The sequence below is a fragment of the Chelonoidis abingdonii genome, chromosome 24 (genome assembly GCF_003597395.2).
Source record: "Chelonoidis abingdonii isolate Lonesome George chromosome 24, CheloAbing_2.0, whole genome shotgun sequence".
Classification (NCBI taxonomy): Eukaryota; Metazoa; Chordata; order Testudines; family Testudinidae; genus Chelonoidis; species Chelonoidis abingdonii.
Window position 1 is genome coordinate 17,636,884 of NC_133792.1, and position 23,644 is coordinate 17,660,527.

The window sequence follows — 23,644 nt, forward strand, 5'->3', positions numbered from 1 at the left end:
ATGGCAAAAGCCGGGAGCGCGAGCATCTTTCTCCCCAGCATGCAGACCACCGGGAACAAGAACTCCCCCTGCCCAAGTTTCAGGCTCCGGGAAGTGGCTTCCATGTACTTCACCATGATTATGGTTTTCCTGGTCATCCTGGTGGTGGCTCTGCAAGGCACAGCTCCCCAGGAGAATTATTTCCCTTACAAGGTGCCCCTGGATCCCCAGAGTTCACTGGAGCTCTCATGGAACGTCAGCTACCCGGAGCAGGTGGTGCATTTCCAGCTCTTGGTCAAGGAGCCGAAATTCGGGCTGCTCTTCGGGATGTCAGACAGGGGCGAGTTTGAGAACGCGGACCTGGCCATGCTCTGGAGCGATGGGCACCGCTCCTATTTTGGGGTAAGCTGCTCACATATTGCCAAGGTTCCAACCTTGGCTGCTTGTCCAGGAAGTCCCGTCCTGGAGTAAGTTTTGCTCTGTAGTGGGAAAGGATTGAACTGTACCTAGATCTCAGTGGAGTCCAGGGAAGTGCGGGCTGAGTGAGACCTTCAGGTTTAGTCTGTACATTTAGCTGTGGGTGGTTAACAGGTGCTTGGAGGTTTATTCCAGAGGGATACAGGGCTCAGATACCACAGTGATGAATGTGGTATAGGATCTGAAACGGAACAGAATAGACTTGTTAGACTATCAGAGGAGCTCTCATTACTTGACCCCAGTGTCTTTGTTATATTTATTTCCAAAGCACTGTAACAGGCGGCTGTATATCAGTGGCTACACCATGCACACATGCATGATGCATCAACAATTTGGTTTGCTTGTGCACTTCTGTCAGTCACATTAAAAATTAACCATAACTCCAGTTAATGACATGGAGAAAGTGCAAAAGTGATCATCCAGAAGGTCTGCTCTGCCAGCCTCAATAAGCCCGATGCAAGTCAGATTTGAAGCTGTAGCAAAGCTCAGCAGGACTTTGGAAAATACAATTTGATTGCCTGCTGCTAGCAGCGTAGCATTAAAAGAAATTAAACATATAAATACATTTTGGGTGGACAAAAATGCCAAAATGCTAAACAGGCAGCTGGGGAGTTAATTTCTGATTTTGCTGTTTGATTTTGGTATTGCAAATTATGCCAGCCATGTGTAACGCTCAGCAGTACCTTACTCTTGGAGTTGTCCTGCTGCGTTCATGGCACAATTTGTAGAACAGGTTCTGGCTGCAGATGATGAAGGTCTACGAACGTGAATAGCGATTTGCTGGGTCATTCCCATAGTCCTCCAAGGAAAGGCTGTGTCTGACCTTAAGTCACTAGCAGCTGGTCTACGATAAAAGTCTGAAAAAAAATGTTTCAGTACAGATAGGTGCAATATCTTCTTAAATCCCTGCAGGATTTTCCTACCTCTGTGCTGCTTGTCAGAAATCCAGTCCTTTGTTTAAAGGAACATGGATGTTGTTGACATACAAAGTTAGGTACTTTTCAAAAGTTACTAACATCGGCTGTGTTTAGTAAACACCACCCACATACACCAAACGATGCATCTTGCCTTCCTACAAATCTTTCTGTGCCGGAAAAATTCTGAGTCAGATTTACTCCTCTTGTCACTCTGCTGTTCTACGTATCCCTGGTGAAATGACGCTGATCGAGATATTATTTATTGTATCGCAGCAGCAGCTAGAAGCCCTAGTCATGGACCAGGACCCCGGAGTGCCAGGCACACACACAGAGCAAAAAGACTGTCCCACTAAGACTGAATAATGCTGGCAAAGCATCATGTCCTAACTGTTTATAAGGATTTTTCCCCCTCCTCTGCAGGATGCGTGGAGTGATGAGAAAGGGCAGCTTTACATGGATTCGCAGCAGGACTACCAGCTTCTCAAAGCGCACAGAACCCCCGAGGGACTCTACCTGGTCTTCAAAAGAGCCTTCAGCACCTGTGATCCAAAGGACTACCTTATAGAGGTACTGCAGGGCCTAGCCATGGGCAGGGGCAAAGTGCCAGCTCGCTATTTCTCCTGTTCACAGGATGGGCTGGACTCTGAGTACTGTGCCATCCTGATGGATAGTCTCACTGGGATCACTTATCACTGAGAGCTCAGGACTGAACTGATAACAAAATAGGTGAAATCCTGGCCCTATTGAGTCAATAGAAAAAATCCCATTGGCTTCACTGGGGCCAGGATTTCACCCAGTGTGCGCTCTGGTAATGTTTAAATACCTGTGGTCTGGGAACCAGGTTAGAGCTCTGGGTCAAAAGTCAGCATGACTAGTGCTCTGGATTGAAAGCTAGAGCACCTGGGCTTCTGATCGTGTTTACACTGGTGTAAATTAGGAGTAACTCCACTGAAATCAGTGAGTGATACTGGTGTGAAACAGGTGTGAGATCAGAATCAGGCCCCTGCCTGTGGCAGTGACTTGCTGTGTGACTGCAGACGTGTTGTCTCTCACCCCTCTGTGATTCGTTTGTAAAACAGAGATACTACTTAGCCCGTGGGGGGTAGAAAGGGTTAGTTCACGGTGAGGAGGAGATCCTTGGATGAAAGAGGTTTGCTTTGGCTCCAAGGAGCAAGGTATGTGCAAACTATTAGTTTTGGGCTTTGCATTTGTGCCCTTGTAGTGTGGAGATTCTTGCATTCTCCACTAGTGTTCATGGGTTAATGGTCTAGACTTTCTCAGAAGGCATCAGAGGTATGGGAGTACGTCTCGAATCCAGAGTCTGACCATCATTAGGGAACACGGCAAAACCTTCCTCTTCGAAAAAACCTTTCTACCAATGGCACTCACAATGATGACACCCTTTCTACCCTTAATCCCCTACCACCTAGGGTGACCAGATGTCCCGATTTTATAGGGACAATCCCGATTTTTAGGTCTTTTTCTTATATTGGCTCCTATTACCCCCCACCTCCGTCCTGATTTTTCACACTTGCTGTCTGCTCGCCCTACTACCACCCCTCTGTACACACAAGAAATTAAGAAAATCTTTCAAAAAAAAAATCCCCAAGCAAACCAATAACCCCATCCCAAGCAAAGTTTGGAACCCAAAAAGGGGGAAAGTGCCAGAGAGTTCATGAAGTCCAGTAGGGCCTTTGCGCTGGCTACCGACGGTATGGGGAAGGTGCTCAGATACCCTGGTGACTAACGGCAGTATAAAGATGATTAGATTAGTCAGAGAGCGCTCTACCTTTTCACCCACAATTCAACGGTTTCCCCTCCTCCCCCACTAAAACTAGTAACTGAAAATCAGCAGTTCATTGGTACGATGCCCAGTTTTTCATCTGTGCGGGTCTACTTCCCACATGTTATTTGTAGGAGAACATTAGACATCCATTCCTTTTAAAAGGAAGCGCTTTAAATAATGTTTACACAATCCAGTACAACTCTTTATAAATCTCCATAATATATTGAGTTTATCCGGTCCCACCATCCACTCCCATTAACTATGTTAGCTCTATTTAAATATATCTTCTGCATCACTCCACATCACAATGTGGAGCCAGGTATTTTCAGAGTTGCAAAGAGGGTATTTCATGCTGAAGTACAGTCATAAAAAAACTTTTCCAGTGAAATTGTCTGGTTTTGGGTTCATTGAACTTCTGCAAAATGGCAGAATTTTGGGGGACAATGTTGTACTCTGGATGTCTAGGAGGGACAGGCGTTGTGTCATCAGGAGGTAGTATGGTCCAGTAGACCAGTGGTTCTCAACCAGGGGTCCAGGGCCACCTGGGGAGGGTGCCCACAGGTTTCCAGGGGGCCATCAAGCACGTCCAGCGTTAGACTCACTGGACCCAGGGCAGAAAGCCAAAGCCCCACCACATGGGACTGAAACCCCTGGGGCTGCAGCTGAAGCCTGAGCAATGTAGCTTCACGGGGGCCCATGGTGTGGAGCCTTAATGCCAGCCCTGACTTTATATGCAGAAAACCAGTTCTTGGGCACAAGTGAGCCAGGATGGGTGCATGCTCCATGGTGAGAAATCTCCAGTCTCCCCAAATAGTGCAACATTTGGAGGAAGAGAGAGTGTGTGTGAACTCATGTGAAAGGAATCTGTGGAAAATTTTGCATAAACTTCTGTGTGTGTGTAAGAAAATTGTTCATACTTATTCCCATCTCTGCCACTGATCCAAAGCCCACTGAAATCAACAGGAGAGTTTCCACTGGCTACTAGTGTCTCTGGATCAGACCTGCTAACAGCAACTTTGCCTCTGTCTGTGTGTGCATATGTGCAAGTGGGTGAGAGAGAGAGAGAGATCCTTGTTTATGAAGGGGGAGCAGTATATTTCACTGTTAATGCATATGTATTAATTATATCTAGAAATGAGCTGTAATTGCCATGAGCTGATATACTCTGAAGAAAGCAATTTAAACCATCTAAATTAGTAAGGAACTGCCTCATTAATCAAGGGTTAATGCATTGAAATAATATTCCCCTAAATCTGTAATTTCATTCTAAGCAGCACCCTGCACAACATGGCAGTGACACAGACACAAACTAACAGTGGGCTCTCAAATTTGCCATGTCTGGAGAGGTAGCATCACCCTGCCTGACTAACCCCGGCTCTCAGGGCACTAAAATCTACACAGGCAGTTCCAAGCTCTCCTGTTCTGCAGGTGTCCCCTGCTATGCCAGCGTCCTTTGTCTCTCATTTCAGGATGGCACCGTGCATCTTATCTACGGGATCCTTGAGAAACCCATCCATTCTCTCCAAGCCATCAACATCTCTGCCCTCCACAAGGGGCTGCAGAGGGTGCAGCTACTGAAACCCAACATTAGTACCCCGGAACTGCCCAGGGACATGAAGACCATGGAGATCAGAGCACCTGACGTGATCATTCCCAGCCAGGAGACCACATACTGGTGCTATATGGTAGAGCTTCCGGACAGCTTCCCGAAACATCATATTGTCATGGTAAGAAGGAGGAAAGTTTTTCTGAAGGAGAACAGGGATGTTTTCCTTATAGCTAATCTGTTAAAGCTTAGGCAAGTTGTCTCCATTCCCTTAGCCTCTAGTGGAGGTGTTCCTCTGTTCTTTCATTCATTGGCCAGCATCCTGGATAAACAGTGCTCCCTGTGCTCCAAATCCAAACCTTGAGGTCCTCCTCTTTCTCAAGGCTGCACCTTCCAGAGGTATCAGCCACATGGCAGCTTCCCCACGGCTTGGTATCCCCACATCCACCTTCCTCCATGACCTCTCTCCTAATGGCAATGTCCCCTAGGGTTCCCCCTATTACTGGCTGCAGAATCCAAAGATCAAAGGCTTCTCAGCAGGGTGGCAGGAGGTGGGAACTGTGTGGACAGGAGCACTGCTCTTCTCTCCTGAATTGTTGCAACAGGCACTACAGCGATCGCTTGTCTGGAAAAGGAAAGTGTAAGATGTATTTTTAGTTTCTTGTCATATGATGTAGTGGTTGGAAACACATTCCACCTGGGATACCGTTTTCTTCACTTCCAATCTTCAAACATTGTATATCATTGCTGGACATTGTTGAACAGCTTCCACAGTCTGCACCAGAGGTGACTGCATTTCAGTGGTGGGTGAAGCCAGACATCTATATCCTCGGTATCTCCATCTAGACACACGTAGTTTGTAAAGTATCGTGAAATATTGTATGTGGTTACTATATAGAAACAGAGATAGTATGATGATAGGAACTTCAGATAATTGTAAGGTCATTATTACCCATTATGAATACTTGTGCCTTCTTCTCGGATGCCCCTTTTCTAGTATGAGCCAGTGATCACGACAGGCAATGAGGCTATTGTCCATCACATGGAAGTCTTCCAGTGTGCTGCAGAATTTGACAGCTTTCCACATTACAATGGGCCCTGTGACTCCAAGATGAAGCCGGACCGACTGAACTACTGCAGACACGTGCTTGCAGCGTGGGCCATGGGCGCTCAGGTGTGCAAATGAGAGCTGTGGCTGGTGCACCAACTCTCATGTTCATTGCAGCTGCTTTCCTTTTGTCTCACTTTCTTTCATATCGGAGATGAATCAGAGCCAAGCCCCAGGATCTGAACACCCCTGACATTTCGAGGTGCTCAAAATCTGGATTTCAGTATTGGGGTTTGGGATCATTCTTGTTAAATATCCCTGCCCCACCCCCCTAGACCTTGGGCATAGGCGGGATCCTTAGCTGGTATCACTGAATGACCAGAGCTAGGCCAGTTTGTACCAGCTGAGGGTCCTTCCCATATGCATGCAGTACAAGAACACTCTTCCAGAGTGGCTGACACCTAGCCATCCACACACTCGTTTGGGATGAGACACAGTTGTGGGCCAGAGAATGATCTCCCCCTTCCATATTTTCCTCTCTAGCTTCTTCTGCCTGGCTCCATGGATCAGCTGCACACAACCCGCTCACATTCTCTCCTCCTCCTGCTTACAGGCCTTCTACTACCCAGAAGAGGCAGGACTTGCTTTTGGCGGCCCAGGCTCCTCCAAATATTTACGGCTCGAGATTCACTACCACAACTCTCTGGTGTTTAAAGGTAAGCAAGCCTTCAGGGGCTTATGGATACGGGGCCAGAGACTCATGTACATGCCAGGCTCTTGAGCACAGCCTGATCCAAGGGGAGGGAAAAAAAAGAATCTATAAAAACTCTTTAGCTAATTCTCCCCAGGCACCAATACCCAGAGGCCATGGAGCCAGAACACTCCCAGGCTGTTCTCCTGTTGGTAGGGCAGGTGGGATGGCATCCTGCCCTCCCAGGGTCATTCATCTGGAAGGGAACCCATGTTTCCCTAAAGGACTGGCTGTCTATACCTGCACACACACAAACCCAGCTCAGGGAGAGGGGTGCCAGCCTGCAGCCAGACATCATTGCTTTAAGTAGAGGCAGCTGAGACGTAGCAGGGGAACATGTTCAGGCAGGGGAACATGTCATGGAAAGTAGCTCCTACCCAGATCCCTGCAAAGCCTCCCCCCAGCAAAGCACCCTAGCGGGGGGAGGGGGAGGAGGGGTGCGGATGTGGGGAAAGCAAGCCCTCACTTTTACAACCTACTAGCTAGACTCTGCTGGGTTCTGCTTTCTCTGCTCATGTCAGCAGAGGGCCCTGTACTTTTAACCCAGCTGAGGCCAGGAAATACTGGGGACCTCATGCAAAAGGCCCTGCCTGTGAGACTTCCAACATTGTTCACAGATAGGAGAGGTTTGGTCTGGATCCCCATCTCCCCAGCCTTGTCTGGCTCGGCTTGTGCTCTCCCTCGTATGAGCCCCTACATGCTGCAAACCTGCCACACAGTCTGGCACCATGCAGCACGACTGGCAGGCTATGCACGGTTCAGGGCTGCAGTAGCCAGCAGTGGGTACAAAGGGACCTTTCAGATCTGGACTGAGAAGCCTTGGCAGAGTGGTTGAACTTCTGCATTCACCATGCCTGGCTCAAAGCAAAGTTCTTAGTCCCTCAGATTGGAATGTTTCCATCTGCACCTTTATTCATAGTCTTTCCAAACAGAACGTGAAGCCGATAACAATGGAGCTTTCAAACAGCTATTTGCCTAACCAAATACAAGAACATCAAGACAGAGACACACAGAAATTCTGCACAGAAGCAAGGTTGCAGAACCACCTGTTAAGTGTTAAGAGGTCATTTTGGAGTGGTGTCCCAGCTCCCAGCTAGACTAGCCTCATTATAAACCAATATCCTGGCTTGGAATAGATAACAAGAGCATAAATGGTTAATATTGGGCACTTATCTTACCTTTCAGGTGAGGATCTAAAAACGCTCAGACAATTAATTCAGCCTCCCAACCCCCCCACCCCCAGGAGGCAGGTCAGCATTATTACCCACAGTTCACAGATAGGGAAACTAAGGCACAGAGTGGTTAAATGACTTGCCCAAAATGTCACACACAGAAGCAGAAATAGACCTTAGGTGCAATGATTACTAGCCTCAAACAAGGCAACCTCAGAATTAGGCTACACAGTCTTTGCCCCACATTTATAGGGCCCTCTGACCACAGTATTTGAGCTCTTTGCCTCTGTGAGGTAGGGCAGTGTTGTTACCCCCATTACACAGCTGGGGAACTGATGTGCAAAGCGGTTAAGGGACGTACCCAAGGTCACACAGGAAACCCATGGCCAAGCAAGGACTTGAGCCCAGATCCCTCAAATCCTAGGCTAATGCTATAACCACTAGAGCTTCCTTCCTGCCTGTGGGGAGTGAAAACATCTATATTTCCCAGGTCCCCTTTCTTGTTCTTCCCAACTCTGCTCTCAAACACTGGGGCTGAAATTCATTACCAAGGGAGATGTCTGGGTGGGAGTGGGATGGGGGAGACATTTTCCAAGAGAATAAATAGCATTTCTTGTTTGATACCTTTGACAGTCGACACATTTTTTTAAAAACTCCGCTAAATTACCAAATTTCTCCATTTACATCAACTCACTTCATGAATATCCCAGAGTATTTTTAGGAGGCCAGAGCATATGTACGGCAGAACAATTATATCACATTCCAAGATTCGAGAAGCAACACGTCTATAAATACACAGCTCACTCCTTTCATTATTTTAACCGCTTTTTCCTTTTAACCAATAACACCGCCCCATTTATTCTGATCTGTTTGATGAATCCAACCCAGAGACAGAGACTCATAAATAAGTACGAGCCCTCTTGGCCCTGGCTAACCCGGCCTTACAGCTCACACCTGAAAAATGTGCCAAGAGCTGGGTGTGTGTGGGGGGGGGGGAACCTTGGTGCTAACTTTGTTTTCACTGTTAAGAGAACCCAGAAGTCCTGTCACCCATGCGCTCGGTCTAATCACCAGTTGACCATGTGCCACAGAGACAGTGGCATCATCTCCATCCTCATCAGAACTGCTTCACCTACAGCCGCACTCTTCTCTACCCTTCTAGTAGCAACGTAAACAGGGCGCACAATGCAGCTGATTCCACTTGAGCCATACAGTGGGGCTTTAACCCTAAACCTTCAGAGCTGAAAGCATGAGCTTCAACTACTTGCACTAGAGGTCTAAGTCCTTTAGCTGGAAGCAGTCATCAACGCCTATATCTCTTATGCAGCCCAGTCACCGGAAGGTGGCTTACACCAATATTACTCCCAGATGGGCTGGAGAGTTGTCGCTCTTCTAGCCACACAGCTGCCGGTGTGGCTGCAATTTCTGCTTTTTATTCCCATTATTGGAGAGAAAAAGTCTTCATTGGGGAAGGGCTCCGTGCTCCCATCTGGACAAACCCACCCCAGAAAGGTTCCCCAAGCAATCGTCTGTATTTTCAACCATCTCTCCAAAAGGACTGGACAAAGCCCTGTTCTATGCCTGTTGACTCTGCTGGCAAAAGAGCTAGCAGGACTGTGCCATGCTTAGTTTGTGTCCCTCCACGCTTTGGGGAGAAGGTCTGGTCTACACTTGAAACATTCGCTGGTATAGCAATGTCATAAGAACATAAGAATGGCCATACTGGGTCAGATCAAAGGTCCATCTAGCCCAGTATTTGACTGTGGTGAGTGCCAGGTGCCCCAGAGAGAATGAACAGAACAGGGAATCATCAAGTGATCCATCCCCTGTCGTCCATGCCCAGCTTCTGGCAAACAGAGGTTAGGGACACCATCCCTGCCCATCCTGGCCAATAGCCATTGATGGACCTATCCTCCATGAACTTATCTAGTTCTTTTTTGAGCTTGGCCTTCACAACATCCTCTGGCAAAGAGTCCTACAGGTTGACTGTGTGTTGTGTGAAGAAATACTTCCTTTCGTTTGTTTGTTTTAAACCTGCTGCCTATTAATTTCATCTGGTGACCCCTAGTTCTGTGTTATGTGAAGGAGTAAATAACACTTCCTTATTTACTTTCTCCACATTAGTCATGATTTTATAGACCTCAATCATACCCCACTCCCCTTAGCCATCTCCTTTCCAAGCTGAAAAGTCCCAGTCTTATTAATGTCTACTTCTACGGAAGCTGTTCCACACCACTGATCATTTTTGTGAACCTTTTCCAATTCCAATAACGTCACTCAGGGATGTGATTTTTTTAATGACAAGCCTCTACTGGCAAACCCCCTAGTGTAGATGCAGTTATAGCAGCAACAAGTCCTTTCACTAGTATAGTTTACTTTGTTTGGGGAACTGGTATAAACTATACTGGAAAAAGCCCTGTTTTCCAGTATGAGCTGCATCCCCACGAGGAGGGTTTACTGGTAGAGCTCTACCTGGAAAGCTTTTCTAATGTAGACAAGGCCTGGGCCTGAGCGTGGCATCTCATCACCGGTCACGGTCCCCTGCCTGAAGGGAGTGAAAAGAAATCACGATGCAAGGCTAACACACAGTGTCACGCAGAGTTACCGCGGGAGGATTTTTCTGAGAGAAGCAGCAAACCCAACCCAGTGCAAATCTTATCCAAACCCTGTAGCCTCACAAGTGTCTTTCTGTTGGGCTCTAGTGAGAAGGACTGGTGCACAAGAACTGCTGGCAAGGCTTGGCGTCCCTTTCTGCTTCTCCCAGAGCTGAAACTCTTTCTTCACTCAGATCAGTTTGCAGAGGGTTAAGACAGGATTAGTAACCCGGGGAGCGTTGTGCAGTGACATTTCACTAAGTGCCAGGATCTTCTCTGTTAATTACAGCCTAGGGGTGGAACACCATCAACCCAGTAGAAGTTATATCACAGTACACAGTGCACATTTCACAGCCCTTAATCTCCATAATGTCTTCCACCACCCTAGCTCGGCACTAGAAAGTTATAAAAACCGTACGCATCCAATCCCACTCTCCCCCCCCCCCACATATAGATGGGTGACTAGATGTCCCAATTTTACAGGGACAGTCCTGATTTTGGGGGCTATTTCTTATATAGGCACTTATTACCACTCCAGCCCCATCCCGATTTTTTATACTTGCTGTCTGGTCACCCTAACACACACCCTACCAATAACAACATAGCCTTGGTTTTTGTAACAGCCATCCAGTTAGAACAGATACTATCTCCCAAATTCCCAAGGGCATTCTCCAAAGAATTCCCAGGCTTGTCCTTCTGGGCGCTTTATCATTTGCTCACCCAAAACCCAGAGCATGCAGAACTGACTATGCCGACCAAAGCTCTTAGCACATCCAAACTGCACACAACTTTCCACCCGGGAGAGAAGGAATGACAGATGCTAGTCACCTTGATTTATACATCATTGGAAGGTGCTCACATACCATGAGCCCAAGAACCTGAATGTAATAAAATGGAACTGCATCACATCCATGAAAGAAAAATTAGAGGGCCCCCAAATGCCCTATATTCAGTCCAGATCCACTGGGCATTTCCTGGGCAAATTCATGTTGCTGCGAAGTGCTGGCTTACTCACTTCTAATCTCAGGAAGGGTGGCTCTGCTCTCCCTTCAGGCTATGAATTTACCTGAAGGCACAGCAGTAATTTCATGAATTAATCGGTAACGGAACCAGGCTGTAATGAGTGGGATGTTTAGAGCTGGTGCATGTTTGGGGAGGAAGCCAGGAGACTAGGGAGATGATGGATTCAGATAGGTGATGCATTGCAGTCCAGGGCGATATAGGGAACAGAACAAGAATCTCATCCTTTCAACAACTGGAGGTTCAAATCTCAGTCTAGGCTGGGTCCAGAATAGTTTGTTGGGGGCAGAAGAGACGCAGAAAGGTACAGAATAAAAAAGGCAGCATCTCTTGGGGGGGATTTGCAAGCAGGCTATTCACTGGCCTTGGTAACTGGGAGGAAGGTTCTCCCCACTCCTCAAGGGAAAACAGAAGCCTTCATTGCAATTTACTGGACAGCTGCCCATTCATAGATCCCAAGGCCAGAAGGTACCTTTGTGATCATCTAGCCTGATCGCCTGCATAACTCAGACCAGAGAACTTCCCCCCAAATCATTCCTTGAGCAGATCTCATCATGCTGCAAGAGGGACACTCATGCCAATCAGCACAAAGACTTGCTAGAAGAGCATTTTTTGGAACCCAGGGGACACAAATGCGTTCTGTGCCAAATGTCTCTAATTCATAAAGGGCTCACTTATGAGTCTGGCTTTGGGACTGCACAGGGGAATGAGGGAAAGTAAGGAACCTCTCCTACTTCTCAGCATGAGATACTCCCACATTGGCGGTCCCTGCACGGGATTCTCCTGCTCACATGGGCAGGGACGGGGAGCCGGGGGAGCTTTAGCTCCTACCTTACCTGCTTCCTGCATGCAGGCCAGTGCAGCTTTTCCAGCTGGCACTGGGAAGCAAGCTGATCAGAATAGGGCAATCACAGCTTACATTTCCTATGCAGCTAGTGAGGAACCAGGCACTAGTTTGTGTCTCAGTCACAGGCTGGCTCCTGCCCTGCTCTTGGGGTAGTGAAGCTACATGCCCGTCCTTACTGGGGCTGGATCGTCAGGCTACAGTTCAGCCCAAAACTGTGATAAAAGTTCTGCAACTTTAGCATGGAGAGTCCTAGTTCAGAACCAGGGTGTGGCTGTAACAGGCAGAGGAGAGAGAGACTTCCCACTTCTAGGTCTGAACTGAGTTCTGGGTCCCTCCAAAATCTGCCTCCCAAACCTACTCCCACCTGCTGTGGATTTGCGTGGACTTCTCAAGACGTTCCCATTTGATTGTCAGTCCCTGGGCTGGTGACCTTTCCAGATAACTAGGCATGTATGGGGAGACTGTTTAGTCCAGTCTCTTGCTGCAGGTACAACTGCCTGTGGAGAGAGAGGAGTATAACAAGATTAGTACAAGGAATGAACGCAGTCAGCCAGGAATTGGGAGAACTGAGCTGCTTCCCTGACGCTTAGTGTGCTGAAGTTTAATTTTCCACGTCTGACATTTCTCTCACTTCGGCTGTGATTTGCAATGCAATGTCACGTCGTGTCCTCTTGCCTTGCCAGGTCGCCAGGATTCCTCAGGGATTCGCCTCTATTACACAGCCACGCTGAGACGTTATGATGCTGGCATTATGGAGCTGGGCCTGGTCTACACGCCGGTGATGGCTATCCCACCTGGGGAAGCCGGTTTCCTCCTGAACGGGTACTGCACAGATAAATGCACCCAAGTGGTGAGTACACTAGGGCCTGGCAGAGGTCCACACCAGCTCTTCCAACTCAGCGGCAAGAGGAATGTCTGTGCCAAGAGAGGCCCAAGTGCTTGCATTTACTTGGATGAGATGACTGAGCTTTAGAGAGGAACTGGCCAGGAAGTAGTTTCTCCTCCTTAGCGTCTGTGCAATGTGCCCCAGGTGGCCAGGATTCATCACTGAACTTGGTCCGCTGGTCGGATCATTTGCTTCCCTGGCTTGGGCCAGGTGCTGATGGAGTAAATGGCTATTGCCCAGGTCATGCACTGCTGTGCAGTTCTTGGAAGAAAGCGAACCAGGAATGAAAGAAAAAGTAGCAGCAACTCACTGTCTTTTATGCTGCAGTGAGGCGTCCCCCACCCCCAACAATAGCATTTTTAAAGTGGCTCTGCACCGTTGAGGAATGTATCTGTCCCACCCCACTGTTAATCTCCCATTCAGATAGAGGGACACGGTGAGGTTGAAGTGATTTGCCCAATGCCGCAGAGTCGATGGCAGAACAGGGACTGGAACTCAGGCCTTCCAGGTTCCCAGACCCATGCTTAAGACTGTAAAGTTTTTAATATAAAAATGATGCTAGTTGTAGGAGTAGCAAAAAATGCCCACAGGGCTCTAAACATCCATGCATCTTATTTCATCTATAATTGGCAGGAGACTGACAAGCAGTAACATGACGGGGGAAGGGGTCCTTGTGCCCGTAGCTGAGGAATGGGTAGGTTGATATCAAAGCTCCCATGGCAATAGGGTGTACCAAAGGTGTCCTTGCACAGCATTCCCCCTCGTGGTAAAGCACCTGTGTGTATGAGGTATTGCTGACCCCACTTCCTTACAGTCACTGAGCTATCAACATCCAGTTCGTTGCTTGATAAGATGCTTGTGAGTACAACAGAAACCCCACATTCCAGCCTGTTCTACTGTGAGCACTATGGAGTTCCATTACAAAAAATGCTGTTTGAAACAAAGACCAAGGAGTGTTCTCCAGATGTTCAGAAAATCCCGACAGCCCATTTGAAGTCAATTCTTCTTGACAGCCATCTGCTCAATCTCCCTGGTCTAAGAACCACTCCCTGTCTCAGAAAACATATTACTGGAGTTCCAACTCTTAAAAGGTGTAATTTTTCCTTAAGACAACACAAGCTACTTCTATTTTCAAGCCAAATGAATACTGCACACTGGGTAGATGGGCACCGTGCAATTATACAAATCCCTCGCCCAATTTATCTATCCATGGGGGTTTATGTTTCTCCCATTTAAAGGGCCATCACCAAATTTAATTTAACATTTAGTTACAGTGGCACCTGTGATGTGCTACATTTCAGGAAGGGCAGGTCCCTGCCCACAAGAGATCATCGTCAAAGACCTGACACAGAGGTAAGCAGAAGTTGGGGGGTGGGAAACAACAAACAAGGGATTTTTAATTTGAACGTGACGGGGAATATGGTCTGGATTTGGAATCTCTCTCTTATATGTTTTCTCAATTTCCACTGTGACATCAAGGAGGTTTTAAACAATATTTTTAGAGGCCCTACCCAAAAACAATCGTTGGTGCTGTGCACTACAAACATAAGGAAGTCCATAGTGCCCAGCCAGGGCAGCTTCTGCTGCATTAGAAAGTGGTAGGTGGTAAATACGGGCTGGACAGACTGAACTGCTAAAAGAACATTTATTTTCAAGCTTCTAAGAGATTATAAAAACAAAACTCCATTTAAAATTACTTGACACTGTCCCTTTAAGTGCCTGCCACGCCCCTCCCACTGAAGCCTGCTTGGTTCCTCCAGAGCACGGATGAGAGCTCTTTGGGAGAGGCAGTGGTGTTAGTTGATTTAATCATTTGTCATTATTTCAGCCCATACAAGCCAGGATAGTCTCATGGGATTGTTTTTCCAGGCTCTGCCCCCAGCTGGGATCCACATCTTTGCCTCCCAGCTGCACACTCACCTGACAGGAAGAAAGGTGGTGACGATTTTGTCCCGAGAAGGGAGAGAAAGGGAAGTTGTGAATGCGGACAGTCACTACAGTCCTCACTTCCAGGTACGCTCCTTTCCCCATTGCCCGCAGCATCAGACCATCATGAAAACAACCCTGGCCTCATTCAACGGGTGGTCTGACCTCCCGCACACTCGGGCGCAAATCGGAGTCAGCGCTGCTCCTAACTAGGCTCATCAGCGCTGAACAGGGAACGTAGTGAAGATGGAACTGGTTGCATCTAACTGCAGTGTTGTTGTTTTTCTTCTTTTAGGAGATCCGCATGTTAAAGAAAGTGATTTCTGTCTTCCCGGTGAGTGTCCGCAGAAGGAACTACAGCAAAGTCCAAGTATAGGAGACGCTTTGCTCCAACAGCAGGACCTGGGGGAGGTTCTTTGGCCTGTGGCATATGGGCAATCAGCCTACAGGATCATAATGGTCTCTTCTGGCCTTTAAAATTGGATTCCCTGACATTATTTGATCCTACCTGCTCTGATAATAAGTGAAGCCGATAACCCTTAGACAGACAGACTCTCTCACAGGATTCAGTTCCAGGGCTGCCCAGAGGATTTAGGGGGCCTGGGGTCTTCGGCGGCGGAAGTCCATCTGCTCTGGGTCTTTGGGGCACTTTGGTGGCAGGTCCCAAAGCGAGTGAAGGACCCTCCGCTGAACTGCCGCCAAAGACCCGGAGTGGAAGGACTCCCCCGCCGCTGAATTGCCGCCTAAGACCCGGAGCGGAAGAAACTCCGGGTCTTCAGCGGTGGGTCCTTCACTAGATCTGGGTGTGTTCGGCAGCACTGAAGGACCTGCTGCTGAAAACTCTCATGGGGGCCCCTGCTGGGCCTGGTTCACATTGCCCCACTTGCCCCCCCACTCTGGGCGGCCCTGCTCAGTTCCTTAGCATCTAAGCACTTGCTAGGTAAACCAGCTCTGCATGGTGAGGTTTGATGTTGGCTGCGTGGGCAATGTTCACTTTGCATGCGCCATAGGCGCTCGGTTAGAGGTAGCCATGGAGCGGATGGTGTTGAATTAGCCCATCTCCCTCAGTGACCCTGCAGTCGTTACTGCTCACAAGTCTCCACCCCTGGAAGACTCCCTGCCTCCAGCTACAAGCCAGCCTCCGCACGGAGTGCTCCAGCCCCAGCAGGAGCTTACCATACAAATGTAACAAGAAAGAAATAGTCAGTGTGATTACCAAATATAAACAATCGGAACCCATTTGTCCAACAGCTATTCCAGGGATCTCACAATCACATTATTAGCAGCAGCAGGAATAGACAAAGTTGGGCAGAACACGTTTGTGACAGAAACATTCAAAAATGCCCCTGCAAAATTTCATGTCTGTAGAAATGTTCTGACCAGCTTCATTAATAACTCCAGAGGAGTTAACCCAGGTGCCTTTCTGGCTGTACACCAGGAAGTCAATGGGATTTAGGTACCTAACCTGCTTAGGCACTTCTGTTAATGCAACTAGCAGCAGCTTTAGGGGCTTAAAACCCCTTCAGAATCTGGCTCTGAGTTCCTCAGAAAGTAGAGAGGTGGAGGAAAATCTTGCGGGGCAATGGCTTGAACCCATCCCTTGAGAGACTGTGTGTTCATCACAGTTACTAACACTCAGGCCAGCATGTTGAAGGGAAGCAGGTTGCCTGACATGTCATCTAAGCTGTTGCAGGGGTGGAATCTGGGAGAGGTCTCTCATGGCACCATTCAGGGCTCTGCACATATAAGAAATAAGGAGTCAGATGTAATGCTGTAGCAATATGTGCTTAAACACACAGGGCGATGTTCTCATAACAACCTGCACGTACAACACAGAGGACAGGAACAAAGCAACTGTGGTAAGTGTGCGTGCGCATGTGCACATGCGAGCACATGCATGTTTGTGTGTGTACGAGACAGAGAGACACAAGTGGAAGGCGCAGTTGACAACAGTGCACGCTGAAACTCTGGGTCAATGGAATTAAATGAGTGCTGCAGGTTAGACACATGCTTAAATACCTTGCTGAATCAGGGCCTTCAGCCACTTCCCCGAGGAATAGTGCTTGAGGAATGGGTGTGTTAGCCTGTTCACTACTTGCGCTCAGTCTCCTTAGGTGATAAGTGAAAAGGAACGCAGGTCCTTCTAATTCCCATTACAAGACACTATCTCAGTTACTGATTGCTATTAAAGAAGGTCACATTGGCTTCTAATATATGCAGCAAGAGAGAGAATGTCAGATACGCAAGCTAAGGGGACAGAGCTAAATATTGCTGAGGGATTGCAGGAAGTCTACATATTATGCACCACACAATCTAGCACGCTTATCAGCCCCTGCTAAAGAGGGGTGAAGATCCAGATGAACAGAGGGTGCTACAGAGTAGAACGCTCTGTGTGTGGGTGTGTTGACCTTTGGTTTAGAGGTTTGCATCTCTGGGTAAAATCAAAACAGTTTAGTGCAGTTAATATTGATCAGGTTTTTATGGCATCTATACATACATCAGGGTTGAGCGGGAAGCTGTTTGCCCATCCCCTGAGAATATTTGATATTTTGAAAAATTCTCCAGTCCCAAATCGGGAGGGGAAAAATCAATTTTCATTTTTATTTTGCCCTACATTTTTTGCTCTTTTAAAAAATATAAATTAAGTTAAGTTTCTAAATGAAAAGTCACTTCAGACTGAAGAATCAAAACTTTTTGTTTCAGAAATGTTGAAATGGGACATATTGACAATTTAAAAACCTTTGCCCTTCCCAACATTTTTCGAATTGGGAAATTTGTGGAAACCCACCCTTTCCTGCGAACAGGTTTGGTTTTACCAAATCGGCATTTTTCAGTGAAAAAATGTTTCCTGGAAAATTTTCCCACCACCTTGGTCGCTGAGATTTCCTATTTGAAACTCAGCAACGATCGCAGCAGCGTTCTGGAGCGGATATTGCACACGATACAGGAACAAACAGCGGCTGCTTATTTTTGACCGGGAAGGGTGCATTGAAATCTGCCCCCACGCTTGTTTCCCTTCTTCTTGCAGGGCGGGTTTAGCATCACGGACGAGATGTGTGTCAACTACGTGCACTATTACCCCCAGACGCATCTGGAGCTATGCAAGAGCGCGGTGGATTCTGGCTACCTGCAAAGATACTTTAATCTTGTGAACAGGTACGGACGGAGTCCCCACATGGCTCGGGCTGGGCCTGAGAATGCTGCAAGTGGATGATGATTAACAACAAGCTGTTTGCTAGTAAAACGAAAAATAGGCAATGCCGTGGTTTAAAACATCTGTTATGCAGTAGCAGTGCTGGGTGCATGCAGGCTAGGAGGAGCTGAGGAATGATTCATACTTGCATGCTTTAGCAAAAGCCCCAAACTGGTTGTTTTAGGTTCGGAGAGAGATCAGTGGGAAGGGGACATCTTTTTGGTGAGGGGCTTCTTGCAAGACACGGTGCCTGGGGGAAATGTGGAAGCCATTATTGTTTGCAAAAGTGGTCTTGGGCCCTTCACTTTCCCATGGTCAATTTACCAGGGGAACTTAACACTATAGAGTACGCACGGCAGCACCGGGTAAAACCCCAATAAAGTTATAGAGGCTCACAAGTCGGGCAGATCACAATGGTCTCTTATAATCTATGAATCGACAGATAGCTGGAGGTCACTTTAATTACTTCTGGCCACACATCCAGGTGCTTAGATAACCCTCATTGCATAGGATCTGAGTTCTGATAATGGGCCCAATATACACAAATCAAGACAGTCCCTGATCCAAAGATCCTGTAATAGGAGACTGCGATTGTATAAGGTACTGAGCGTGTCCTGCGCTGTGCTGAGCAGACAGCATTTTCAGTGAGTTAAGGATACTCAGCACCTTTCAGGATCAGGCCCTAGTCAAGGAAGAATTAGCCCCGTCCTGCATGGAAGAGGAATCACTCCTGCTCTGCTCTTCTGCTCTAACTAATATTTCTCCCACATTAGGTTTAACGACGAGGAGATCTGCATGTGCCCACAGGCCTCCGTCACACAGCAGTTTTCTTCCGTCCCTTGGAATGCGTTCAACAGAGACGTTCTGAAATCTCTCTATGACTTTGCACCGATCTCTATGCACTGCAATAAATCCTCAGCGGTTCGTTTCCCGGTATGTATGGGTCCCTCCAGACCACCCATCTGAGATGATAACTGAACTGTGACCAATGCTGAAACAGGCCCTTGGGACTCAGCAGGGCTGCTTCCTGTGCGCATGCAGAGTTGGAGGTGCTGAGGCTGGTGAAAACAAAAAGTTTGGTGCCGCCTGCCTAGCATTGCAGAGTGGCAGCACAGCTAAGGGGGTGGGAGATGGATTTCATTTTCTCTCAGGCCTCATCAGATTCCTTACTGAGGCCCAATCCGTGACGCACGTGTAAAGCTATTGAAGACAGGGGCTTTCCACAGATTCACTGTTTGGCCTATAGAACCTTTTTTGCTGGTGTTGATCCATGAAATGGAAAGAACTCAGCTTGATTGCAGGGCTGAAGTGAGTTCGGCACCTATGCGCTTTTGAAAATCCCAAGAGGAACTTATCTGCATCTTTAGGAACCTAAAGAGCTTTAAAAATTGGGCCCTAGAAGTTGCTGTGTTAGAATTTAGAATGCTACAGTGACGGGTGCAGTATAAACACATAGTTATCAGATAAATTAAATTAGATGAGTCTTATTTGCATAAGTCCGTTTCTAGAGTTACTTCGCAGAAGCAACCTCTAAAATAGAAATTCCTCCAGAAACAAGGGAAAATAAAGGGCTATTTTCAGAATTTTGGAAAATTATATTGGCTGTCAATAGAACTAACCCACTGAACACAAAAAAGTCAGTGAGATCATAGGAGAGGAGGCAGTGTGGCCTAGAGAGTAGCATGTTGCACTGCACCGGGACTCAGGAGACCTGGGTTCTAGTCGTTGCTCTGACTTTGGGCAATTACTTCCCTGCTCTGTGCCTCAGTTTCCCCACCTGTGACATGATCATGTACTTTTGAGCTCTTTGAATGAAAAACACCATATTAAAGGGATGATGGTGCAGATTGAGCACAATTTTCGGTCCCTTATCACTGTCACTTCAGGTCAGGACAATAGAAGTGTCGATGACACCTGAAATTATTTTTTGGGCAGGTACAATCCAAAGCAGTGGGGAGAAACAGAAAACAGATTTAAAAGGAGGAGCTTCAACTCCCAACAAGATTGTTTTAACAAAGTCTCCATTTGAGCTGGCAAAGCCTGTTAAACTCACTGGGCCAAATTCTGCTCTGAGGATGAAATTCGCCCCTGTGCAGAGCACCAGAACAAAGACTAGTTATGTCCCAGTTAAACCCTAATTTGAGGATTTAAGGGGCGCACAGACGCTGTGCTAGCTGTCCACATGGGGTTATTCTCTCACTTACTTTCATTGAAGCCAGTGGATTTAATGGGGTTATATGAGGGCAACTAAGAAGAGAATTTGAAATGAGTGCAGAGCTGGCACTAACACAAAGCAGGCGATCTGGAGTCTAAAAGTAAATACGAAAAGAGAAAGACCCAGAACTTGCCCTTCCTCTGTTTGTTTTTTTAACTGAGTGGGATTTTAAGACATCTCATTTATTCCACAGAATTCCTCTCAAGAGAACGCTAGCTTTTAATTAGCTGCTTGCCTTTCTGCAGTTCAGTGAGTCCAAGCCGGTCTTGATTTTCTGGAAGAACTTTTAATTATTTAGTAAAATTAAAATTCCTCTCCTGCACAGAAGGTAGTTGAAGGTAACATCTGTGTGTTGCAGTAGCGAAGGAGAGGGCACTTTCCTCTGACACCCACTTCAACAAGCGCTTGTAGAGTATTTATTTATGTAGATTTATAAACACACACACATACACGAACAACTATTCTTATGGCCTAGACATCCTTGGTGTAGCTTAAAACACAACAAATAGCAGAGGATGTTACATACCTCGAAGTTTTAGGTAAGCTAGAGCTGTGCAAAATTTTTTGGACAAAACATTTTTTTGCCCAAAAACACGTATTCACTTCAACAGACCCATGTCGTGGATTGGTGCTGAAATCACCGCATTCTGTTGGCCAAAAGAAAAAAATATCCAAATCTCTTTTGTTTCCACATTTTCTAAACAAACCATTTTGATTCAGAATGACTTGTGTCGAATTCTAAACCCATTTTATTTTTTAAAAAGGGTAAAAACCTCAAAAATGAGATGAAACATTTTGTTTGGGGTCGAACAAAAACAGTTTCTTTGATTGGAGTTTAATTTTTATGTACTTTTTTGTTTAGCCGAACAATGATGATTTCAGGTCGACCCGAAATGGATTTTTCATTGGTTTTTTGGTGTGGCCACTGACCCAGAAAAACTCGGTTATTCACACAACTCTAATAGTGGCAGAACTGAGCAGGGGCCCAGAACTGGAAGCACAGATGCTGCTGCAGGGCAAGTCTCAGATCTCTGCTGGGTCCTAGCAGGGAATAGCAGGGTTGCTGCGGGCTAGGAGATATATTCACGGCTCAGTGCTGGATCCTAGCTGGGAATAGCAGTGTTGCACCTCAGGAGTGAGGTGCGTTGGCAGAGCTGGGTGTTGGGATGCGTACATGGCGCCTTTTCACACAACGACTAGCCAGTGCCGTCTCAGCCCCTCACTGTTGTGGGTGCCAAAGTCACACAACACTTGACACTGTGGGAGATGCAGGGCTGCATTTCAGGAAAAGCCCATTTTTCTGCTTTCCTGTTGGTTTGCCATTCCAGTGCAGGTTTCCTGCCCCTGGCTACTTAAAGCCTCCAGAGGAGACGGATCTCGGTTCCTCTTCTATTTCAGGCTAGTGTTCTCCTTCTGCTCCTAGGCAGCCTGAATAATCACAGCCATTAGGGACAAATGATGGGCCAGCCTGGTTATTAACATCTCCGACTTATCCAAAGCAGGATGTGCAGCCCCAGCATAGGACAATCATCTCTCTCACCCCTTAACCCTAAACTGAACTCACCTCCTCCGGGACCAGGGACTGAATCCACGTCTCAAAGCTCCATCCACTGCGATGAGTTGAGATATGACTGAGGAGACCACAACACTGGATCCACCACACCTCGCTTTGGATTTAAGTTAGGCTCCTATTGGGGGAGGGGTCACAGAGCTACTGGAACTGTACAATGCTCCTATGTTCTTATACGGCTTTAACACGGTGCAGATTTATAGGAGTGCTAAAGTGACAATGCGGCGGCATGGCCTGGAGAGGCCCCGGTGCACACTCAGCTGCACTCCGAACACCTAATGTTAAACAATGATAATGATCTAGCCTCCTCTTTGAAACTGTAACCCATGGAGACTGTACTTAGCCTGCCCACTGGGTGGCTAATTAGCAGAAATAGGCTGCGCTCTCTGTGCTCAGGAGCAGACTTCCCCAGTCTGGACGTGTTCAGATCTACAGTTTGTGTTGGGCCTCGCTGGGTGAGACAAACTGGCAGACATGGTTTTACCAAACACCAGAGACATTCACAGCAGAGGACACCTTTGCATACACAGCAAGATCCAGCCCTCTGTTCCTTAGCAATCTGAGTGGGAATCTTTCTCTGTCTCATGTCAGGCATGCACCTGCCTAACGACTCTTGCCGTCAGATTACGATGGCATTTATCCCTCAGGAGCCAATGGAATTACACCATTGGGCAGCAGCTTAAAGCAGAAGCCAGCCTACTGAGTTCATTTTTTGTTTGTTACCATGCAGGCACCAAAATGACCAACCCTCATTATCTCTGTCTTTACAGCGGACTGAATGCAATTTGCAATCGCACATGGTTTATACCTTCTTTTCACTCTTTAAGCTCTCTAGCTAGTTCAGCTGCACATTAGGGAATGTGTGGAAAGAACAAGCTCTCAGGGATCAATGGCTGTAATGCAGTAGCTGCCTGTGCATGCAGAAAGCCGGTGGAATCAGGTGATCGTCATTTTCGGTGGGCAGTTACTCACAAATCAAGCTGCATTATACAACTGCCTGGGGGAAGCTCGGGAGTCAAATGCTATGGAATCCAGAGCAGCAGGAAATCCAGCTCAGCTGGTGTCCTGCCTTACCTACCTCATGGCACTTCTCCTCCCTACAGAAATAGGGTCCAGCTTGGAGGATGTTTTAATCCCACCCTCTGACCACTAGGCACTGCATTCTAGTTACAAAGGAGAGCAAAATCCTTTAAAAAAAATCACAGGCAGATTCTCAGCTGATGTAAAACCACGTGGCTCCACTAAAATAACAGAGAGAGGCTGATGGACGCTCACTGAGGACCTGGGCCAAGGATGTGCAACAGGGTGCTCCAGTGTGCTGCGCCTGAATGGGAAAAACGAGACCCCCCTTTAAAAAAAAAAAAAAAAGAGAGAAATAAATCATCATCTTAACTTCACCCCTCTTCCCCTGGACTTTGGAACAGATTGGTTCTTGATCCAGACCCATCTCTAACCTCCACCCCTATGTGTTCTCATTACTTATTTGTGTTATCACAGTGTCTGGAACCGTGCCAGGTGCGGTACAAACACAGAACAAAAAGACCCCAAGAGCTCACCTGCTAACATCTAACTCTCTCTGCAGGGTGAATGGGAGAAGCAGCCTTTGCCAAGGATCACCAGGGTGCTGCCGGAATCAGCCCCAAGCTGTCAGCCCGCCCTAGGGCCTCCTCCTGCATCCCCTGCTGTCGTCAACCTAGGCAGGGTAAAGGCAGAATGA

General features: G+C 47.3%; 1 protein-coding gene across 1 annotated transcript; it reads left to right on the forward strand.

Annotated features, from left to right (window-relative positions):
- On the forward strand, positions 1 to 23,644 carry DBH (dopamine beta-hydroxylase). Its single transcript, XM_032767583.2, has 12 exons — positions 1 to 381; positions 1,794 to 1,940; positions 4,629 to 4,886; positions 5,703 to 5,879; positions 6,367 to 6,469; positions 12,821 to 12,987; positions 14,893 to 15,036; positions 15,245 to 15,283; positions 16,749 to 16,808; positions 17,978 to 18,105; positions 18,916 to 19,075; positions 23,510 to 23,644. Exons 1-12 carry the CDS (start codon positions 1 to 3, stop codon positions 23,642 to 23,644), a joined length of 1,899 nt encoding a protein of 632 aa, XP_032623474.2.